Raw genomic sequence first — 24572 nt, 5'->3', positions numbered from 1 at the left:
ACTGAGCTGCTTCTATTTAGTTCAGTAAAGCGGCTGGCTTCAACTTTGTGAAACGCATCAATGCCACCAGCCCAGATATCTTCACAATGAACCATGGCAATATTAAATGGCTTCTAAAAGGAGTATTGATTCAGGCTTCCTGGTGAGCTATTCTACTGTGTGGTCAGCCTGGAGAAAGGTGGACTAATAACCTCACTAACCACATCCAGTTTATGTATTTGTGGAAATAGCACAGATCTAAAATATCTTGGCAAAGAACATCCCCACACTGGTAATGACTCTTGTCCCATCAGAAAACAATAAATTGTTCGCCCAGACAGCCAAATAATTAATATTAAAGTATTTTTTTCCAGACTTACAGCAAAAATGATTGCTATGAAGTGTTGTGATGACATTATGAATATTTATGGAGGTCAGGAGTGACAAAACACTAACAACCATATCGAAAAGGTTTAAAGGGTATAAAGGAACACACACACACGGAAGATTTGTAAGAATGAGGGGGTTTATTGTGTTTCTCATTTATTTTCACCTTTTCTGCAGGATTGATAGACCTTAGAATGCATGCACAGAACAGTTTCTTCTCTTGTTTTTCTATGTTCTCAGCTCAGGGTGGAGGTATTATAGGGGGGTTGGGTTGGGGTTGGGTGGTGTTAAGTGAGGGGTAGATGCCAAGAGGACAGCAGGTCCTGCTCAGGTGCTGAGGCACTATGGGATGGTGGTGGTTATGGTGGTTGGTTGGGGGTGAGGGTTCAGGGTGGAGCGGTCGTTGCACTGATCAATCACACACACGCATACACGAGAGTCACCACTACATTTACAGAACATGTACACCGAGGCCACAGGGGTCGCCACCACCTGGCCTCTGTCGTGCCTCTCCCGACATCCCACTGGTCAAATCTAGTACATCCAGAGAGCCTACAGCCTACCAGGGTGGGGTGGGGTGGTCTCCTTCACATTCAGAGGGGGTACATTCAAAAGAGGGCAGGGAAAAAGAAAGGAAGAAAGAGAATTAAAGAAAAGAAAGAAAGAAACAAACAGAAAACCTGGCTTTGAAAGAGACCACACACAATACCATAGGATTTTGTGTTAATCAGTGTGTTAATCGGGTATTTACTGAACACGTTGCCGAAGTGGAGCCCAAAACAAAATGCACCAAAGCACTTTTCTTTTCTTTTCATTTTTTTTCCCCTCGACAGAAACGGTGTGGGAGAACAGGAGGCGCTCGTAATAAAACACAACTGGAATAGTTGTTGGGGTGAAACTCTGACTACATCTCCCCACCTTGTCACTGCATGAGTGCAATGACCGTGGCAAAATCGTCACAACGCGACCCACTCTAGAAGACAAATAACACTGAATGCCTTCCTTCAGCAAGAGGTGGCAATAGATTTGATTGATGGGCCTGATTATTGAAAAGGGGTATCTGCAATACTAGATGACCTGCTGCTCCTCTCTACTCATTAAAAAAACACCCTCCCCACCCTGTTTACTATTGTTGGGGCCAATTAATGGGTATTGAGACTGTAAAAAAACAAAAACAAAACAAACACAATCTGAGAAAACTTCAATTTAGAGTAAAACCATTCTATTGCATCACCCCTGGTTACGCCTGGAATACATAGAAAGAGAAAAAAAAATATACAAGTGGAAAGAATATAAAACGACCACAAGGTGGATTTAGCGATTCACCTTTCAAATTTGGCAACTCCAAAACAAGTTGAGGAACTATGGCAATACTGATGCTCCCGTTAACAAAAGAAATCTAAATGCATCGAAGCAATATCTTGGATACGTCTCATTCTTAGTCAACATCAGAATGTTCACAAATTTTACAGTAATGAAAAAAAGTAAGACAACTTCCAATAATTCAACAACCATAATAACAACAGAAAAAAACGTTTATTCATTAATTCATATTCATGTTCTGGAGGCAAGATTTAAATCCTGCGCCATGAATTCTTAAAAACATTGAGGGGGGATTGGCATGAAAAATAAAAGTTCATTTTGGAATGTTGTCGGGGACTGTCTCTAGAGGACTATGGAGATCAGGTGTCATTGCACGTGTGTGTGTGTACGTATATGGATATATTTGTGTATGTGTTTGTGTGTGTGTGTGTGGATAACTGGACTGAAACGGGGGAGTACTGGGGCGTATTTTTTGGCAGTGACAGGCCCCCGGGCCTGTTGGAATCTCTCTCTCCAGAGTGGATGGTGGTTCTGAGCGGTCCTGATGGCAGTCTCTCCGTACTCTCGCTCGCTCGTTGGTTCTCCGTTAGATGCCAACCTTGGCGACCTGGTCCTCAAGCTTGGCGATTCGGCGGTCCTGAAGAGTAACCATGTCCCTGAGAGACTTCACCTCCCGCAGGAGCTCCTCCAGTTTTGCCTCATTTTGCTGAGAGAGAGATTGAGAGAAAGAGAAAGAGAGAGAGTGAGAGAGAGACAGAGAGAATACATAAATTACAGAAGAATTCCTAAACCCAGCAGTAAGTTAAACGACATACATACATAGAACATTTACATTTAATCATATAGCAGACGCTTTTGCCCAAAGCGACATACTGTCTAAAAGAGGAATGTCAAGCTACAAGCAATAAAGACCTAGTGTAACAATACATACTATTTCACAGAAGAGAAAAAGAAGAAATAGAAAAAAGAAATAGAAAAAAAGAAGTGCAGGAATGTTACTGCTGTAAGTGCAAGTTAAGCACTAGTTGAAGTGCAAGTAAGGAAGGGAGGTGCTCTCTGAGGAGTTGGGTCTTCAAGAGCTTTTTAAAGGTAGAGAGGGACGCCCCTGCTCTGGTAGTGCTAGGTAGTTTGTTCCACCATAGAAACTAAAATAAAACTTAGTCAAAACTTATTCCCTTGAAACATAAGGTTTACAACGTAAACTGTCAAACTCCGAGCCGCTATGTGATTTAGTGGCCTGTGCAGTTAAGATGGCTGAACATGGTTGGTCTGGAGCCAACAGCAACACCGGTCATAAACAGACACTGAAGGGAGGCAGAAACATTCAGTCCTCATGTCCTTCTCCTCTCCTCACGTCACATCAGAGGCGGTCAAGCTGGAGAGACGTGAGAACAGGGTTGACCCAGAGTGGAACCAGATACGTTAGAAGGGAGGGGACGAACCACTGATGGCAAAATAAATGAGGAACCAGAACGTTCTGTTTATTTCCACCTTTTTCATAGCATTAGCTGTGTCGCAAAATTTGGTGCATGCACAGTGAGCAAGTCAACACAAAGAGTTAAGTATTAACCTAATTTGAGCAGTTGTGGAAAAACATTTCACACCATTTATGTCAGATTTAAACACGGATTTACATGATGTACTTTAAATGTCTGACCCCCCCATTCATCTAGATAAGAGCCTGATCTTGTTTGCACAATATAGCTGCCTGGAAGCATCGCCAAAAAGGTTTGCTTAATGGCGAAACCTGCCTACAAGGACTTTGGTGGATCTCTGGTGGAAATCCCAGGAGTTAACAGCCAGTCCAGGTGACAAACATGAGTGAGTAGCTTGGCGCATGACTGTGTTTAACAGGGTACAGCTGTGTGTTCATCATGTGTTGTGGCTGAATGCGGGGTTTCTAGGTTTGCCAGCTTTTTAGAGAACTGAAAAATGCCATGTAGGACAACTAGAAATAGTCTACTGACTCTTCGTACTTTAAGGGTTGGGGGTTGGCAATCTTAAATCAAAGTCCTTCATATCCATATTTGTTGGAAGTATAACACATATGGATCAATCTAATTGTATTTGGATATTTTTTTTCTAACAAAAATAAACTAAAAATTTACATCCAATATGTAATACAATTCAATCAAGTTAAAACCAGTAAGTCTGGCAGGGTAACGAATGATCAGCAAAACCGCAAACCACACACACACACACTTCACATTGCTGGTGCATGTTAAGAACATGTGATGCCTAAAGTCACATATATACAAACCAACCAACAAACAAACAGACCAACAAAACCCAGAACTCACTACGGTGGGTTTGGGAGATCCTGGTTTGGCGGTTTCGGTGACAGTGCCCTCAGGCTTCTTGGCCACCTTGGCCTCCAGGATGTTCCTCTTCACCACCTTCAGGTCGCGGTTCTTGCCGGGGACGTAGCCGTCCTTGAGGGAGATGAGGATGGGGTCGCCGTTTTTGCCCTCGAACCAGTCATCTGCCTCCACAGCAGGTTCCGGCCCTGCTGTGTCTGGGTAGAGGTCATCCTGGAACAGGTCCGACTGCGGAGGGGAAGGGAGCAGAAAAACATATGAAAGGAGGCCATTAGCAGTACTGGAATGACATGAGGGTTGAACTGTCAATACAAACTGAATCTCCATGCGGTTCAAGCAAGGTAACATGATGGTGGCCTACATGAATAGATTTCTATGATGTGAAGTAATTCTGAAAGAATAGAGAAAAGGACATTCCATATTGTTGCTGAGGATTCTGATCATTTATGGAATGTTGCCGATACCATAAAACAAAAACATTACAAATTGAGAAACTCTGATTTAATCATGTACAATGAGAGAAAAATCATGTCCAGAAGCATTTTTGTGACCGCAAAAGCAGAGGAATGCACATTTAAATCAGCCCTGATAGGAAAGAACTGCAAGTTACCTTTCGAGGGACTGTCATAATGATGGGCTCACATTTTCTTTCATGCAGTTTGTAAAACCTATGAGAAGTGGAAAAAAAACCATCACTTTTTTATTTAACACGCATTACTATGTACAAATCCATAAGTAACAGACATTTAATGGACTAATGTGGACACAGAACAATCAAATCAAGGCTTTACTGTAAAATAACAGAACATTTTTTTTTAAACTTCTACAAGCTCTCCTTCCTGTCAAAACTGCATAAGAAATCAGTACTGCAACATCCCACGAATTCTGGACTGGAATCTTTTCAAGTTTAGACTGGACACTTGCATCAGCCACTGCCAGTTCCCACAGTGATATAGCTCCCTCTAGTGTTTGTTAACATACCTCATATTGGTGAGTTGCCACAAACACAGTGCATTATGACTGCAACCAGATTATAGAGGGTTTAATACTCCACTCTGATTTGTGTCAGATGCTCACTCTCTGCACTGCCCATAGTTGTGTCTGTAACCCATACAGGTTATTACTGTGAAAGGAACAGCGTCTTAAAATGACACATGTTTGCGTTTAAATCACAGTCATAATCCACTGATTATGAAAAATAAAAACAAATAAACAATTCTGCCCCTGCTGACCTGCTTAAGAGAGCGGATAATAATAATGATGAGTGTGTGTGTGTGTGTGCTTGCGTGGGTGATGAAGTGTGTTGTAGAAAATGACAAATAAAACACCATCTGTTCCAGGCTACAGGCTACAGTCCACAGGCTATTGACTGAATTCGAATCCAAATCTGATCTGGGACCACATCAAAATCTCACTCAACACATCAGGATATGGTGTCCACAAAATAGGCAAAGGAAAATGCAGAACTATATGTAACATGCAAGCAAAAAACCTGACAGAAATCAGGAAAACACTGTCCCTACAACCTACAGGAGCCTGAGGTTTCTTTTCAGCACAATATATTGTCTTTCCTAGGATAAAGTCCTGTTTCACTGTTTGTTTTTCACAGAGAACACGCCATATTCTACAGCACAACTCACACCAGCATTTCTGACCTACTTGTATGTGGCCACTGGTAAGAATGCCAGCACGCACCAGCTGGCCATCACCTTTCCCAGTTAACGGCGTGACTGGCTTCACAGACAAGCCTATAGAGGAGTTGTGAGGAGCCCCTATGCACCCATCTGATGCCTATTACAGTTGGCAGAGAGTGGCCACCCACCGGGCGATCTCGCATTTGTTGACGTCCAGGCCGCGCTTGGGCATGTAGCCCATCCCCCGCTGGGGCTCTTTGCTGGAGAATGTGTTGAGGTAGTGCACGTACGGGGCCTCCTCCGTGATCTCAAAGTAGCGGATGCTACTGTCCCCCTGGTAGATGTGGCACAAACGGGAAAAAAATTGCATGCATGCATACACACACAAGCACACACACACACACAAGCACACACACACACACACACACACACACACACACACACACAAGACAGCCAGCCAGCCAGCCAGACACACAGACAAAATGTGTTGAATGAGTAAACTGCATTTCACACAAAAATCTGCATTTGTAGAGCTTGTTGTCATAGTGTAGTCAAAACTTTGAGCAGGTCATGTACCTTTCCGCACAGGTACACTACGCTAGTGTCAGCGTCATAGAAGGGGAGCAGGACCCCATTGCTAGTGTCCATCTCGTGCACTGTGATGGGCTCGTCCATGGCTTTCTGTGAAAAGAAAATGTAGGTACATCACACACAGCCAAACAACAGCCTTCCACTCCCTGTCTGATGTCTGCAGACAATATTTCATCCAGACAAAACCCAAGAGTCAACTGGTGCTAAGAGTCCTATGCAAATCTGTTCAGTCACAATTATCTGTCAACCAAGAACAGTTGAAGACGGTCCTGAACATTAACGGGCTTGGCTACTTATAAATAATACATCTGCAGAACCTTATTCTAAAGTTTGCAGCATAAGTCACAGATTCCCAAATCGTGTACTACTTTATAACTTAAGCACTTCATCACTTTTATTTACTTATAACATCGTACGTGATGAGTCTGGGACTGAGACGGTCTTGTCTGTTTTCGTTTCATCCATTTTCTACACGTCATAAAACTTCACCTTAGGGATTAATAAGGTTGTATTGTACAGAGGGGCTTGGTACGGCTCAGGTGGTGGGAAATAGTGAGCGACTGGTGGAATGCAGGCGTTTTGGCGACAGGGCTTACCGGGTTCCAGAGTGCCAGCTGCCTCTCACTCATGCGACTGAATCCCGTGGTGAAGACGTTCCCGTCCGCCAGGAAGATAGCCCTCATAGGCCGTGCCCCTTCGTGGGCCTTGTCTTTCTCCTGTAGATATCAGATATTAGACCAGCAAGTGGTTCCGATTACCTAAATCCACTTATTAGACCTCCTTAGTTACATGGATTGAACTTCTTTTATGTACTAAAATCGAAATAATTGTTTATGTGTGCATCAGCACTAATGTGAACATATTTCTTCAGATTAATCAGTGTTTCTGTGTTTATGTGTGTGTGTGTGTGTGTGTGTTGAGTACTTACCGCAACAATCTGCTCCTTGCGGGGGTCGATGACGCGCACCTTCTTGTCCTTGCAGGCGGTGCAGATGAGGGTGCCGCTGCGGCTCCAGCTCACGCTGAAGATGACGTCGGGGTGCATGTCGTCCAGCGTGATCATCGCCTCACCTGTCCCCACGTTCCAGACGATGACCACATTGTCGCCACCTGACCACGTCCACAAAACAAACAAACAATAAATAAAAGATCTGCCATTCACTCATCTCTCTATTTGTGCTGATCAGCAAAGTTCTTAAACCAAGGGGGCAACGCCACCCATTAAGATAGCCTATAAGGAGTATAATAGACACATTTAACATTGCTCCATCTTGGTTAGTGTGGTAAAATCTCTTTGTACACTACAATTTGAGGGCATGCATGGGAACTTTATATTGCACTAAACAGTGAATTACATTTACAGTGGAGAATTTAAACAGCACTACAAAATGGCTGATACACTATATAGTGGACTATAGAGTGAGGGAATGGATGTCCCGAACTGTAGAGTGAGCGCTATCAAAAACATGAGTTTTGATGTTCTAAGTCAAAATAGTCCGTTTTGTCCCTTTGCAAGGTACTTATTATATCAACGGCATGGAAATACGAAAATTGCATGGTAACACCAATGATTTTTTGCTCATTACAGCACATGCCAAGTAATATGTGGGCATTAGTACCAAATGTGCTCCAAATGAGTCGACCTTCAATAAATCAGAACCAAAGTAAGGCACACCTAATGCTATAATGAAGGCAGGGAGAGATTTCATGCTTTAAAAACTTTACACATAAAACTTTCGAAAGTGTACAAGTGCCCTGTAGAAGGCCAGCACTCCCATTCATGCACCAAACGCAATCTCTTTCCTGTACAGGGTAGAGCGAGAAACTAGAATCATGGTTTCCATATTCTGTGAGCACAAACACACGTCGTCATGTTTAAAACATTTTTTTTTAATGTATCTCAAGTTGGTAGGAGTGTCTGCTTTGCTATAAAAGGGACATGAATAAATGGGATTGTAGATGAGCTTGCTCACGTACCGGCGCTCAGTAGGACATTACGGGCGGTCGGGTGCCACGCCACGATGCCCACCCTCTTGGAGTGGCCCTCCAGCACCACCACGGGTTCCGCCATTGGAAGGGTGAGGCCGTTCTCGGGGATCTGCCACACCTGAAACACACAAACACACACTCAGTCTACGTGATGTCTGCACAGACACTGGGGGAATGTAAAAATAATTATTGTTTTACTGAAATATTTGTATCCATTATTACAAACCACATTGTGAAAGTGCACATTTTACAAACACAAAGTCCTCACCAAAGTCAAACAGCTGTGCTGCCTTCTTTGTGAGTAACAGAAACACTGCAATGTATTGAAGGTCGCAGTTTGTTCATGACTAAGGAATAAGATGCTACACAGTTTTAGAATCAAACCATAATATCCTTCAAGTTAAAGCGTCCTGAGTAAGGGGCCGAGCACACCAGACGCTTTTCTAAAAACGCGACGCTAGCAGAACCATTGTTTCCTATGGTACGGCACGCCTTTTATGTGTTTTTTAGGCGCGCAGAAAAGTTAAAATATTCTCAACTTTTCAGTGCAAGGTGCACAGCTCATCAATGTCACACTCGGCCCAGGCAGGTTGCGCACGCAGCCCGGCTCCACAGGCGCACCTGGCTGTTTAGCCTGGCGCGCTTTGACAAGCCGTTTGTGCGTCTGCGCCTGTAGGAACGTGTCTCGGTGTGTTCGCCCCCTAAGAAGTGAAGTGTCTGGAGTCATGGGAAGCCGTAGTTGCAATATTAAGCCCGTTGGTGGCAGCAAAAACCTACAGCTGCTTCTTAGCTGACTGTGGGATGACCACATTGCTTGGGTGTGAGCAGACCCACATCAGCCAATTACACAGAGGTTCAGAGAAGAGTCAGAAGGAATCTGGTTAGTCTAGTTGGTATTCCTTGTTTTTCATGTAAGTAGTGAATGGACAGAATCAATAGCCCGCGATTTTTGTGTGGATTTCAATGTTTGTAAATGTGGACACAACATGCCCTCAGTGTGATCGTGAGATCACATTATACAGTATACATTATACATGTATTTGCACGTCTTCTTAATGTGCTTACATTCTGTGTGCATATCGTTACCAAATCTGATACACACAACATGCGAGAACACATTATACAGAATGTATTCACGCTCAGAGTGATCCAGACTAGCTTTCCTACTCAGTTGGTCTGACTGATCAGGTAAAATTCTGATCACCACGTGGAACGTGTGCATTTAAACTAAACAGGTTTATTTTTACGACATTCTTTCCAAACAGCTCACTTAACCTTTCAAATGTCTGATTGTCAAAGCAAGCCTCTTGGCCAAATAAGGAGAGGAAGGGGTCGGTGAAGTCCATGATCCTGAGGCCATGAATCATTCTCAGAAGGGTCTTGCCCACTATGGCGAGCCCATGCAGCTACAAGTCTGTACAATGTCTGAGTGATGGACTGATGAGGCTAGATTATGTGACAATAGTAGTTAACTGAAAATCATTTCTTAATGAGACCTTTCACCAGGTAATGAGACCAGTAAATTGCATGTTAAAGAATGTCTTTAAGCCCAGGAAATAATTGACAGGGTACAAAATGACTACACAACCTAATCACCATCCCTGTTTGCATAGTCTATACTAATTATGGACATAAATGAATAAAGTTCTGAACAAGATTTCAGCTGGAACCTGAACATTCCAGAGATGACCCGCCCATGATTGCGAAGTCAAAGTCCTCGCCTGTGCTTTACATCAGACATGTCATTAACACATTTCCTAATAAGCACAACAGCACTCAAATCAGGAGGGAGAATGACTGTATCAAATCAGGAAAAGCAGTAGTAAAGACTTTTGTTAACTTTAATCTTTCAAAAGTAAGTTTAACACTTGTGTTTTTGTTTTGTTTTGCTACTGGCTGTGACTTGGACTTGAAATTCCTCTGTGACTATCTTTCTTACTTACAGTTAGCATCTTACATTAGCTTGCAGTATTATTCAGTAATGGAGATTATAATGTGCATGTCAAGGCTGAAAGGCACTCCAACAGGCCAGCAGAGGGCGTCAGGAATCAGTTTAGCTTAGTTTCATCCTTGACTAACAGTGTTTTGGTGATGCCAATGATGGCAGCATTTAACAACAAAGCACAAACCGGCCATGGGCGATGCCTATTGATGTTTCTATTAACAAACACACAGAATCACAGTCATATAAGTGTGTGTGTGTGTGCGTGTGTGTGTGTGTGTGTGTGCGTGCGTGTGTGTGTGTGCCCAAATATGCCACTGCATTTGTGTACAATTGTGCAAACAAAATCCAGTTTTAAAATCTGTAATAAGGGAAGCATGACATTCTCTCTGCCTAACCAGCAAATGCATTTCATTTAAGTGTTTTTGATGACTGACTGACTTCCGAACATCCTGCACACCTCACATCACGCATGAATAAAAAGCTAAAAAGTTAACGCCCCAATAAATGCCCCTGAAAATGGAAATGGGGCAAAACTAGCGCTTGATAATAAAAATAAGTTCATTTCAGACAGGTGTGCAGCCATGGGTCTGTCTCATTGAAGATGCAAACCATGACTGTCCTGTGAGGCTAGGGTACAGAATTACCACTTGATAATAATAATAAGCTCATTAGATAGGTGTGTAGTTAAGTTGCTTTCTATGCTGGAGCAGAGAGGAGTACGAGGGCAATTACTGAGATTACTGCTTGACTGCTAATTTCAGGTGCAGAGTGATGTTGCTTACCATGACAGCACAGTCCTCTAAATAGTCATCAGATTAAAGGGAGCGAGATTAGCGCTTGTTAATGAAAGGAAATTAATTTCTTTCAGGTGAGTGGTAAAGTTTAAGTTGCTTACCATGACTGTGCAGTCGTCTGAGCCGCTGGCGATGACGTGGTCATTGTGTGGGCACCAGTCGATGTCAAGCACGGGGCCTGTATGCCCGCATACGGTGGGGTAGGCCTTATCAATGCGTCCAGACTGAGGAAAGAGAGGGCACAGAGGTGTCAGGATTACACACTAAAACATGCCGCTGGAGACTCGTGAGGAGTCTGTTAAAAAAAAAATGTTTTTGTGACATGACAAAACATTTTAATAGGATCTTTCATTGGAAACAAGCCACAAGTTTGAAGCTCTAACAGATAACAGACAACTTCCCTTAACAAGAAAATGCTTTACTTTGACAGGGTAAAAAGGAATGGCAAAATTCTGAATGAACACCATGTTCTACCTGAACAGCTCAGACACGAAGCAGTATGACCTCAAGCTCTAAAAGAAATGCACAGCCAATCACGGTGCGGCTAGCTGAGAAATCTTTATCCAATCATGGTGCTTCCTGATGACATGAGCAGCCTAGAGGTTTGTGTGCTTCACTGAGCATTTTCAGACGAGCCAGCGCAGGAAACGGATGCGCAGACGCTCCATTCCATTCCCTTTTACCCACGTAATCTATTCATTACGCTCGAGATCGCCACCTGACTCAAAAAAAAACACACAATGGGCTCCAAGTGTTTTCAATTAGCCCAACGACAGTGATCTGTGGCGCTCGGAATCCGGAACATTCAGAGGCATCGGAAGCCAAAACCAACCGCATTCTTTATGCAAATGAACGTGACCTCACCCAGACAGTGCTGCCCCGAGGCTGTCACTCTGGCTGTCGTCAAGGTAACAATATGTCAAAGAGGCTGGGTTGGGGTGGGGAGAAGAGGAAAAACGTGATGCTACCAGGTACTCTGGCGGGGGCCGAGCTCCTGTCCTTCCCATGTGGAAAACGGGCAAGACACCCTGGGATGCTGCTCAAGGGGGCACGTAATGTCTTTCCTGCTGCCACACATCTGAAGGATAGAGCCCCGCACACTCAGCCCATAAAACCCCAATAGCAATCTCATGCTCATCTGGACCAATGGACTACTTTACTTCACTGGATGCAGAAAGATCAAAAAATATAAAAGGAACCATTTGACATCCGCTTTTACCTTTAAAAAAAAGGAAGAAAGAAACAAAAATTCTCAAACTTCCCCCTGGACTCGTCAGGGGCGCGTGAGTGAGTGAGCGTTAGCTGAAAGAGGAAGTAGCGGATCTGGACAGGACACAGACGTGTGGGGACGGTGCAGTGGGGTAGACCAGACAAGCACACACACAGACACACAGACTCACAGACACACTTCCTGAATCCGGGTGAAGCGTTGGCGGGGGGGGGATGGGATGGGCATAGAAAGATGAGGAATTCTGGATAAGGAATTCTGTTGTGCTGGATAAGTGGAAACAGGATGAGACTCGGAGAGTGTGGGTGGTGCTGAGTGCTGCACAGTGTGTAGAGGATGGTGGAGGAGGTGTTGGCGCTGGAGCTTAGGGGCACAGTCAAATTCATGACCACAACAGGCATAACCTGGACAAGAGCCGGCAACATGGAGGACCACGCCAAAGCTGAGAAAAAGTACAGCATACGGCTTGAAGAGATCTACTAGTAGGGCATGGCGAAGAATTATACCGAAGAAGTTTTCATCTGCTCTGCTGTGGTCTGCTTTGGAGTCCTATTACTAAATAGGGCAAGGCTCCAGATACCTGGAGCAATAATCTGCAAAAAACCTGGAGAAATAATCTGTGGAATTAGGAGGCTATAAGGTCAACCGCGTGGGAACAAAAGGGAAAACACAAGAAGTCACCGCAGCACTGAAGCAGTGACTGATCAGTCAGAGAACTGACCCCCCCACACGCACGCACACACACACAGACAGAAGCACATGATGAGGGCCAGAGGGGCTCTGATATTCACACAAAACCTAGGCATGCAGAAAGGCCACACACACACTCACTCCCTTTCTCTTTGACACACAGGCTCGATCACTCACTCTCATACACACACACACACACACACACACACACACAGACAGAACTTCCCTCTCACCACGTCACTGCTTACCACATAGCGAGCCACTCTGAAATTCCCACCCTGGCCGGAGGAGGGACACACAAACACACACACGCACAAACACACTACACACACACACACACACACACACACACAATCCTCATCAAGCCGGAGAGGTGCAGCAGGCAGAAGAGAACACTCAGGGTAACGAGTGATTTCATGCTCGACTGGACATTAGGAGGGACATAAGCGCTTATGGCACAGACCCTAATGTATATTAATGACCTTTGGAGGAGCGAGGAGGGTGGTGAGCGGCCTCAGTCTGATTAATGCTGTCAGTGATTGGTTTGGACCAGTCGAATGGTGCTATCGGATCATGAGCAGCATGACATCTGGAAATCTGAAAATGGGAATGGGACTCGGAATGGGAGTCAATTCCATAGATATGCCAGCAGGAATGTCCACATTCTTTTTGAGGAATTGCATCACAAGATCTCCACCAACTAGGTAGCTCCAGTGCATCTTCCAGCCAAAACCGGCTTTTCTGGAATGGAGAGCTTACTCATAGCCTGGCATAAACTTAGTTGAGCTCGACCCCGCCTCTGTGTACATAATACCCTCTGCGACACAGTGGAGGGTAAAGCTGAGTGTCTGGTTTGTTGCCAACACAAAAAAACAAGTTGTCACCTAACCTCACACATGCCTGCTGCTTACTGTATAACTGTCTCCAGTCAAGTCTAACAGCTTGTCTGCCAACCAGACACAAACACACAAACATAAAAGCGTTTACAGACATAAGTGACCCCAACAGCTGTGCGATCGCTTGCCAAGGAATTCACGGGGACCAGCTGAGGTCACGGAATCAACACTATTGCCCCCCACCCCCCTTTCCCCCAAAACAAAGGTCACATCCTGTCACTAATGAAACATGGCCCTATTGCTGCAGCCTACTGTCGCCACGGAGATCTTTATACCTGATAGCCAGATTATCTAAACAAACTGTTGTCATAGCGGCCGGGCTGTTGTTTTTATTATTATTGGGCGCGCTGATGGGCCGTGAGTGAAGTGGGGCTGGGTCTGGAGAAATAAGAATCCCCTGATGTGCTGACCGCTGCAGAAAGGCCTCTATGCCTCCATGGGGCCCTGGAAAGGGGAGAAGGCTTCCAACTTGTGGGGTCACAATCACAATGCTTTAAACAGACTTTTATACAGTGCACAGTCAACACAAAGACTTTATTCCACCACTTTTTAAAGGCAATGCTTCTGAAGGACTACGTGGGGGGGGGGGGGGGGGGGGGGAAACCCACATTCAAATAGATATTCTTGCAAGGCCGTAAGGTTCTTGGCTTTGTGCTTTAAAACACTTAAAACGTTATTACTGTGTTTGCAACAATGATTAACTCTTAATAGTGTTTTAGGTGGCCTGAAATGCCAGTGACTCATGTAACCGTCTTATCTTATTGATTGCCCACTGTATAGTTGTGAAGGATTTACTGCCAACTTTAAACCCCCTCAGACCCCCCCCCCCCCCCCCAAAAAAAACTAGACGTAAAACCAGCCCACAAATGCTTAAGACAACACTTTATTTAAAAGCAAAGCCAAACAGCTGGTTCAATTCCGAGATCAATTATCCTAATCTCCGCCTCAGGCTGCTGCTGCTGTGTGTATGATAACTGTCAGCTGAGGGTGTGTACTGCCACACCGTTCCAAAAACAAGACTAAACTGGACAAAACAAGACTTAACGGCTCCGGCCGAGCTTATTTTCCATTTGACTTTTCACTTAGAATACACTGAGCAAAATACCTCAGCCTTGTAGTTCAGAGGGAAAGAAAGACTATATTATTTTCCTACAGGAGAGCACACCAGGAAATAATGCAGGAAGTATGTCAGAGACAACTCTGAGTGATAAAAAAGCCACTCCTCCCTCCCACCATCCCTCTCTCTCTTTCCCTCCCTCCCTCTCTCTGTCTGTCTCCCTCTCTCCATCTCCCTATGCAATCTGGAATACCTCTCAGCAGCATTTTCAAACCCTTCCCCCTTGGTAGCTCACACCCCTATCCCACAATCCACTGGGCAAACAGACGGCCTTCTGGCCAATGGAGCGGCAGCGGGGAGGTGGCCCTGCAAGGCTGATATGCAAAAGCACTAGAGCACCAAATATGGTCAAATGTGCTGACAGCACTGGCATGCCTGAGGAGGGCCGAACACAAGGGGATGTTCACGGGACTCTGGAGCCCGCCCACTCACACTCACACACACACACACACACACACACACACACACACAGACACAGACACGCACACGCGCACACACGCACACACATACGGAGTGAGAGAGATACACCTGGCCTTACAGTCTTTTAAACGAATCTAATGTGGGTTTGGTTTGTTGTGGCTTCTTGAGTCTATATATGTGTGTGTGTGTGTGTGTGTGTGTGTGTTTCCCAACAAAACCTTGGAAACACAGAAAACAATGATCGGGAAAAGAATTTAAGGGAAGGCGTCAATCCATGTTAGAAATATCCCACCCCTAGGCCCTTTTTAAATAGAAATGATGTCAGACCTGCTCTAATGCTTGCATTTCTCTCCCTTGAAGTCAGTGTTTCTTCGCCTTCAACAGCAAGCATCATACATCAGTACAGTTGTTCAAACTTTGCTGAACTAATCCATTTGTGGTTGAGAATGACTTCAGTGACCTCAACTGTGGATGAGTACCACAACCTAGTCCCGTGTGGAGCAGAGGAAATCAGAAAAAATAAACTTCAAATAAAATAATATAAGTAAGTTCCGCAAGTAGAGCACTCTCAAAAAGCAAACACATAGACAAAACTAAAAACACAAATTAACTTCACATTCTGGAGGTTAAAAACATTTGAGCTTTTAACCCTGCATGCAGATGGCTTTGGACTGCATTTCCCAAAAGCGTTGTTGAACTACAATACGATCTCTCACTTAGTCAACACGCTTTGAGGAAACGCACCCCAAAACAGAAGAATTTAGTTCACTCTGACTCACCTTAGACAGGGGGAGAACAAGGAAGGCTCCGCCTCCACTGGCCTCTACGATGATGGCGACAAACTTGGGGTTGACAGCGCAGAAGGAGCTGTCCCAGGTGACACGCGAGACCCTGATGTCATCGTAGCACTGGTCATTCTTAAGCGCCTGGCCAAAGACGTGACGGAACTTGCTTGCCCGCACCACTCGCCTGATCATGTCTGTAATCGTTCCCAGAAAAGAGAAAGAAAAATATGTGATAAGGGGAAAGAGGAAGAAGCCATATTTAAGAACTTAAAAAAAAAAAAAAAAAAAATCAATATAACCTTCTATGTCAGCAATCTGGCCTGGTCACAGGGCTTGGTTTTTGGAAATCTGAACACGGAATGTGCAACGTTAAACCACTGGTCATAGAAACCCTGCAGCTCCTCCACAGGCCTTCATTGTATCACATTTCATCATGATTCCAGAGTTGGAGTCTGTTCATACAGATTTAATTCTGCTTATGACACGAACAAGATGATACCAAAAGGCAGCGGCGTGATCTGACATATCTGCTATAGTAGAGATTTCCACAATAGACCAGATGAGAAAAATCTGGTGCTAACACTCAGCCAGCAAACACCATTTGCGAGAGGTGGGCCATCTCTGTCAGGAGGCTTTCATTTTCACCATTCCGCCGTTTCCATAACAACCACTGAAAGACTCTACTCATGGCCACCTCATTGGTAAAGCTTGGTTTTCAGGACCCCAGAGAAAAGGGAGAGACCTTCACTGGGAGGCTGTGGAGGAGGAGAGGGGATCATCAAAGGGGGGGTTGTTTTCAGTGACACACAAATCAGAGAAGAGGAGACCTCTGGAAGGATGAAATCAGGAAGGACAAAGTTCTGGGTATGAGCCATCAGTGAGGCTCATGGAAAAAGTGGCCAAACTTTTCAAAGTCCTCCAGTCCTTCTCTGGCAGGAATGGGTGTGCCAGGCCGATATCAGTCTAGCCCTAAATGCACACAGCAACACCAACACGAATCAATAAAACGTCTCAGCATTCCTGAGGCCTTTATTGTACAATGGGCACGCCTGCAGCTACAGCAGTGGATTAGTCAATGTCTTCAGACAAGTAGAGTCATGACACTATAAATCAGGCCTGTTGCCTCACTCAAGAAGACTCGGTGACAGGACTCATCAAGAGTGATGTACCGGAGAAGGTCTGGAACTGCTCAGCCTTGTCCTGCCATCCTTAAGGCCAAAGTAGAGCAGTGAAGTATTTGAATTTATGCGAACGCCGGGCTACTTCCATGTCGTTTGTGTGGAGACCCTGAGGCATTCACATGTTGTTTCATGACCTGGGAGTTAGCAGCCGGTTATGTAACCGACACTGTGTACTATCAACTGGTTTTACGATTGGAGTGAGCCACATGGAGAGTGGTGTCATAGCCAGCCTGGTGGTTGGTCACACCTAAAGCATTTCCTGCCTTATCAGTAAAACGATTCAGTTGTGTCTTCATGTGATATAACCTCAAGGCAATATCCCAATACTAACAGTGAAAACCTTCAGAGGGGTAAAAAAAAAAAAAAAGGAGACCTTAACAATGGTGACAGTGTAGTCTCAAAGAGAAAAGGAATTAGGATCTTGCGAGATGAGGAGTTCCTGATCATCTCATAATTTGTTTCTCGCTCATCTGGATAATGCATGTCTAAACCCATTTTTTCTTTTTTGTCTACTGAAGAGCAGGAAAGCATGCCATGGCTCTCTACATACAACTCTATGCCAGACAGAAGATTCACATCGCAGTTTAGAATCCTCTTGCCAAATTTTACACCGGCTGAGCAAGGTCTCTCTCTGTGTGTGGTGGCAAAGATCCCACAGAGGCTAGCTAATCATTCCCCATGGATGCTTTTACTACAGCCTGATGTGCACAGGAGCAGGGCGGACAACCCGAGTGTCATAATACAGCCGTCTTTAACCCTACCCAAGTCTCCCTCCACATATGCAACACATGCACTTCTTCCACCCCCACTCACTGAGGTGTGAAGCTTGTGACCCAGTGAGAAATGTCTTTGACATCAAGTGGTCCTTATTCCTCAGCAGTGTGTTATATCTAAACTCACATATGCAGTCACCATTTGCAAGGCATACTTCCAGTCAAATGTCATACAAGTCACTGTAATTCGTTAGTGGATATAATTGGGTTTAAAGAAAGCAGAGTATTTGACGTCTCCTATGCAATGCGGTAAGAAACAAAACATGCAAGACAGGAGTCTGAACAGGCACGCTAAGCAGAATGCGGTTTTAGCAAGCTTCTGTCTTTATATGTAAGGAAAGGTTAACACACAATGATGACCTTACAGTATTTCTCCATTTCAGTTTCGCTTCCTTTCCGTACTGTGTTTTGACTAAAAGAAGGCAACAGTTTTCTACTGGGTTCCCAAACCCTCTCTTTAGAGTAACGGCCATGGCTCTTGTTCCAGCCTCAGAGCCCTGCTTAGTGCGTATTGTGCTTAATTTCAGTTCAAGCAGCATCCTCCTGACCTACTTCCTCAAAAAGCAGAGGGAAGGTGGACTGGCAACGGTTATGTCCCTGCTGTGCAGCATAACATTTACATTTATTCATTTAGAAGGGGTTTTATTCAAGCAAGCTCATACACATTACCGGCAGACAACATGAACACAGTTGCACTGATCTAAGAGGGCAGACACACCCAAGAGGCATATGCCATCATGGGACGATGAGTAAAAATACAACAATGGCAGCACACAGAGATAGTGGTCGAACATGGTTGATCAACCCAACAACCTTGGAGTTTATCTCTAAAAAGACATCCATAAATGCATAGTTTTTTTTAATAATCGGTCATCACGTTTTTGAATGCTTACAAAAGGTCAACGCTAGTTTAAACTCTAGAGTCTGGCTCGCCTCCCTCGGTGGCAAGGAATTCCCTCACTCACAGTTTGCTCTTCCCACACCTACCCACAAGCTTGTGCCACGCTGTGAAAATAAATCCTTTAGTCTAAATCTGTCCCAAAAAAGGGATTTTAGGCTAATACAATAGTGTTCAGGAAAGCTTTTGGGCACAATATCGAGTAAACAGTGAAACGTGCTGAAGTGAAGAGCCTTGGTCTGTTGTAATTTAGTGAGGGATACTTCCCATAGCCAATCTGACACGGAGTGGTTCCAATTAGGCCACTGACATGTCAGCGGAGTAGACAGATGAAGGATGAAGGTTCAACCAGAACCAAGACCGCAGTTTTGAGTGATCTCACCACCAACAACCACAGCACCACTAATTGGAGTCATCTCAATCTGTCCGAGACAGCTATGATCATTAAGCTGTTTACTGGGCGTTTGTTTTGATCGGGTGATCCACAGATCGGCAACTTCCTTTACCATAAACATCTAGACACACTACTGCGGGCTTCGTAATGTTAGAGAAGTAATCAGAAGGAGGGCTGGTTGAAGGTGTGTCTCTTTGCGGTTTCTGATAGCAGCCGGATGACCACACTATAACGTTTGGAGGTACAGCAAATCCATGTATCAACACAGTGCAGAGCATTAACGTGTAGGACTGCTCGAATCTGGAAAGTTTTAACCAGGCAGCCTGTCGCAATGGCTTTAAGGTTATCCTCATTCGGGACGAATCGGTGCACCTCGTTCTTCCCTTGTAACATCTTATGGACACTACTAGTTAAACAGAGTTTTAAAATGTCATTAAAGAAATGCATTCATTTTGAAGCACATAATAATGCAATATATACAAGCATCAATTCACAAAACACTAACCCATCATGAAAACAGAAAACAAAAGCACAATAAAGCAGTATCAACGCAGATATGTGAATGAACTATTTTTGCCCAGCCAGCTAGCCAATTTATCAATGGCTAGGATAATGTGAGCTAGCTGTTGAGTAATGCCTGTCCACCTCACCCGGGTCCGATATAAAATGGTGTAAGAGGACGTGCGTATGTAAACCTCAAAATAGAGCAGAATCCAAGCATTGTGCGTTTGGATAGACATCCACGCGTATACAATACATTATTTTTGAGTTAGATGTGGTGGCCATTCATTTTTGAAAATACGACCAATATTCCCACCCCAAGTCGCCGGCTCTGCATTATCATGGGCTAACTAGGTTCATTGTGTTCAGAGACAAGTGCTAACTAGACCAAGAAAGCATCAATGAACGTAGCCATTTACAAACTACATATTCAATCAAAGCTGACAGAGAAAATACGAGCACGCAAACCAGAACGATCAGGACTGGCCTTTAATTCTGGTTCAAATCAGAATATGCCTGAGTGCAACTTCATGATTTGGAAGACAACATTCCCAACCCAGCTATCCTAGCCTGACCGATTCAACGCTAGTAGGCTAATGCTACAATGGCTGAAAACCACTGGATATGGAGAAATGCACATCCATATAAGGGTGAAACAAGACTGCTGGCAACCGGAATATGAAGCCAGATTCTGCCCACTACCTATGTAGACCTAGTTTAAACGAATATGCACCTCTCTGCATAATGCCCTGTTTCGGTTAAAATGCTGCTCACTGACGTTACCGTTAGGAGCTAACCGGGCGTTTTTTCTGACGTGGGGAAATATTGAGTTATAATAGCTAGCTAGCTGCCTAGCTTACATTAAGCAACGATATTCCACCGGATACCAGGAAGTAGGAAAAATGCTAACCTATGGCGGTTTTTAAAAACGAGATGGGAATCATGAATCTTTATCAATACAACAGCTGCGATAAACTGAAACTATTCACCCAAAAGAAGATGTAACTTGAATTGTATTTCGTGACAGTGCACTGACGGTGAGAGTATATGGCTTACTGCTAGGAAATCGAAAATCTGGACTCAACCCGCACAACAGAATTAGCTAGCGCCTGGCGGATGTGTGGCTGTTCCACCACTGATGCTAGCTAGCCCGCAGATCATCCAGCTCTCATTAAAACCACCACCGCACCGAACAGTCAGGAGAAATGTTGCGTTTTTTCGTTGGGAGCGTATTCCTTACCTCCGTTGATAATATAAAATGTTCCAAGTCAACAAAAGGAATAATTTCGAAACATGAAAATGTTGGCAGTATTCAAAATAAGTCCGTATGGTGTTTGAATTGTCCTGTTGGTACCCGCCCAAGCTCTCGCTTGCTACACTGTTCCTTTCTCCAAGTCAATGAAATGGGGAGAGACGCCCTTTCTCCTCCCATTCCCCCAGCATCTGTACTGCCCCTCCCTCACTCAAAATGATATGTAGGCCCAGGGTTACTCGTAGGCTATGCTCCCAGCATCTTAAGGAGAGAAATCTCTTTTAAAATCTCCCTAGCAAGTTTAAATGGCAATTACATTATCTTTTAGTCTTCAGAGTTCAGATCACTGCACGGTAAGGACCCGAAATCCGTGCCATTTGCAGTGTTATTCTCAGGAAACTTCGAATGTTCACATCATAAAGTAGTGTAAAATATTAGTGAGCAATGCATCTGTTAAACTGATCAACAAACCCAGCTAGCAAATATCTACAATTTTATAGATAATTCCCCAATTTCTCATTCCCATTGCCTGACTGACTTATGTAACCTATTGTATTTTTAAGCCTCAGATTGTCAGCCTTCATAAACCGGACTGTGTTGCAGCTTTACTGAAACACTGCCAGATACAGGATATCAGTTTTCACATGCAAACATTTCAACCTCCACAGCTGACCCTTTGAAACGTAGAGCATCACTCTGGAAACTTTTATGTCATAGTTTAAAATGTTTATTGAAAGCCTTTTATTATATAACCGCCCTGAAATAGCTCATTTTCTCATCAGTTTATGATAAAGTGTATTTTCTTTATAGTATCTCATACAGTTGAATGAAATTGGAGAGCGAAATGAATGGATTTAACACTGTTTCTGTCCTAAAAAAAAAAAAAAAAAACAGGTGCATTTCTAATTTCAGACCAATATGTTTTCACTACTCATATTGCTCTATTTGCAACATAGGCTACTACATGTTTTTGAAAAAGACCATTTTTGCTGCCGAATGACCGCATACATATGTTGCACAACAATCACTGCTGCTGAGTAGGTTAGAGAAAGAGGGCCCTCTACTGGAAATGTGTGAGTACTACCAGTGACAACATGATGCAGGATGCCAGTCACAGAATTCAGGCAGTTCAAGTTCCGTTCAGATTGATCTAAACAAAATTCACATAAACATGCTTCAACAGGTACTTAACCAGTACAGCATCTAGCACAGTATTATAGTCCTATATGTATATACAAAACATACAATGTACACCTACACTAGGCAAATATTAAAGTATTCATACATATAGCAGTAGAAAACAAACTTCCCTTACCTTTCTTAGGTGATGGCTTCCTCTCCACACAGGGCTCTGTTGGCTTCTTGGAGACATCAAACGTCTTCTTCATCTGTGACACCTTGAGGCTCGACACCCGCTGCAAGCTCACCTCAGGCTTGGCCTCACTGTGCTGGGACTGGGAGCGATGGTGCCTGACGTTTTCATGCTTGAGGTTGGTCTCCTTAATCAGCTTATGGACGGGCTTGTATTCTGACACATCGTTGGAATCTTCAGCGCTGGGGTCAGTAGGAAGTGTGTGGCTCCTCACTCTCTCAGCAGCTCTGTGTGGTTTGGGCTCCGGGGCCCTCTCACTCAGTTCAGTCTGCATGTCAAATTCAAGATTGACTCTCTCACGGACTCCATGTCTCATCTCACTCACTTCAGCCTGCATGACAAATTCAGGGTTGACAATCTCACGGACTCTGTGTCTTGTTTCACTCTGTTCACCCTGCATGTCAAGGTCTGGTTTGACTCTCTCACGGACTCCATGTCTCATCTCACTCGACTCAGTCTGCATTTCAAAGTCTGGTTTGACCCTCTCTCTGGCTCTATGTCTCATCGCCCTCTCACTGACTCTGTGTTCTCTGGGTTCAGGTGCTGTCTTGTGCACTTCGCTGTACATGTTCATATCAGGTGTGATCTCATCACCTTGTACATGGTAATGGGTCATTTCTGCATCTCTGACGTCTAAAATGGAGGTTGGGGGTGATGAGCTCTCTCTGTCTGTCTGGGCAAATGGATTCTTTGGTTTCTTTGGCACGGGTGGTGGTGGGCCCTTTGTTGTTGCTCTTTGTTCGTACATATGGTCCATGGGGTCCACATATTCCATGTCTAAATTACGTGATCCCCCTTCAGCACAGAGACCTGCAATTTTCGCCATGACTTCGAAATCTGGTCTGATGTAGTAGATTCTGTCGTCGTTTGACTCCGCCATAATTTCATCATCCCCTGGGTCGTATTCCTCCGTCATGTGCATGTAAGGTGATGCATACTGTGCACCTGCATTGTCCATTAACAGACTGTGCATTGGATCAGTTGGACTGCAGCAGCTGTCTTCCGGATAAGTATCAAAGGAATCTTTGCGTGCCTGCTTGATGTCGTGGAGGAGATGGTCGATGTATCTGCTGTGCTCCTCAGAGGCCTTAGGGGAGGCTGTGGTGTGGGCCGCAGTGGCCTTGATAAAGGGGTTTTTGGGCTTTTTTGGAACAGGTGGAGGTGGCCCTTTGATTTTGGCTCTTCTTTCCAAAGGTGTCTCCTCCTCAGATAGGGGTGTGTGGGCTTCATGCTTAGCCTCCTCCATCACCTGTTTTGATTCTGGCATAGAGAGTAACTTCGGAGGGGCAGTGACCACAGCGGTTAAATAGAGAGGTGCCCGCTCTCTCTGCATTGTTGCAGTGAGCTGCCATCTCTCATAGTCTTCAGACGGAAACGGGACGGTTTGGGAAATGACGATGCTACCGTCCTCGGACAAGTCACGTTGGTGAGGAGAGCGAGGCGCCGAGGCCTCTGTGGTGCTGCGCTCACTCACCGCAGAAGAGCTATTGGTGTGTGTTCTTACTGCTCTGCTGCTGTGATTGGCCGGTGGATGGGCGTCTGTGTGTCTGGCATCTGTGTGCCCCCGTGTCTCCTCCGCACCGCCCCTCAGTGACACACTGGAACCTGCAGTGTGGTGCGACTCCGTAGGAGTTCCCTCCGGTGCCTGTTGGGCCTTTGGTCTGGGAATGACAGCAGCAACCCCTTGCACCGGTTTTCGACTCTGCTTAACGTGCATAGGCAGAGCACCAGACACTACCCCATCTGCCCTCTGAGCTGCAGGAGCAGCAGCAGCCATGTCTGTGGGAAGCTGCTGGGCTGCATCTATGGGTCGTCCATCAACAACAAGTGAGGACTGATCTTTCCCACTCTCCTCCATGTCAGCGCATGCTGCTGCCATTTTGGCAGAATTGTTTCTCCTCATATACGCCGCTTGTTCTCTGTCCGACTGGAATGTGCTGGAGGCTGCTGACTTAAAGTCCTCTTCAATCTCCAGATCGGGGCAATTAACATTTTTCTGATGTGGCGTGTCCTGGCTATTATCAGAGCCTTGATCACCTGCCTCAGCGGTGGTGCAGTGCACGTTGCCCGATGAAGGCCCAGCATTAGCTAACTGACTGGGGCCC

At 44.8% G+C, this 24572-nt stretch overlaps 1 protein-coding gene across 4 annotated transcripts; it reads right to left on the bottom strand.

Annotated features, from left to right (window-relative positions):
• Positions 1 to 509: 509 nt before the first annotated feature.
• Positions 510 to 23957, bottom strand: coro1cb (coronin, actin binding protein, 1Cb). 4 transcript variants are annotated; one of them, XM_080848024.1, is made up of 12 exons: positions 21084 to 21216; positions 16396 to 16444; positions 16091 to 16290; positions 11062 to 11184; positions 8210 to 8339; positions 7161 to 7342; positions 6829 to 6948; positions 6218 to 6322; positions 5830 to 5975; positions 4618 to 4675; positions 3990 to 4235; positions 510 to 2395 (listed from the first exon to the last, which is right to left on the bottom strand). In XM_080848024.1, the coding sequence occupies exons 3-12, from the start codon at positions 16286 to 16288 to the stop codon at positions 2276 to 2278; spliced, it is 1428 nt and encodes a 475-aa protein (XP_080704150.1). In that variant the 5' UTR covers positions 16289 to 16290; positions 16396 to 16444; positions 21084 to 21216; the 3' UTR covers positions 510 to 2275. The 4 variants fall into 4 exon arrangements, with proteins under 4 accessions (XP_080704150.1, XP_080704147.1, XP_080704149.1 ...); XM_080848021.1 differs by lacking the exons at positions 16396 to 16444; positions 21084 to 21216 and adding an exon at positions 22411 to 23957; XM_080848023.1 differs by lacking the exon at positions 16396 to 16444 and having other exon boundaries at positions 21084 to 21222.
• Positions 23958 to 24572: the final 615 nt, after the last annotated feature.

The sequence above is a fragment of the Sprattus sprattus genome (genome assembly GCF_963457725.1).
Source record: "Sprattus sprattus genome assembly, chromosome: 11".
Taxonomy (NCBI): Eukaryota; Metazoa; Chordata; class Actinopteri; order Clupeiformes; family Clupeidae; genus Sprattus; species Sprattus sprattus.
The sequence above is the reverse complement of the archived record's forward strand: the minus strand, read 5'-3'. Positions and strand labels throughout refer to the sequence as shown.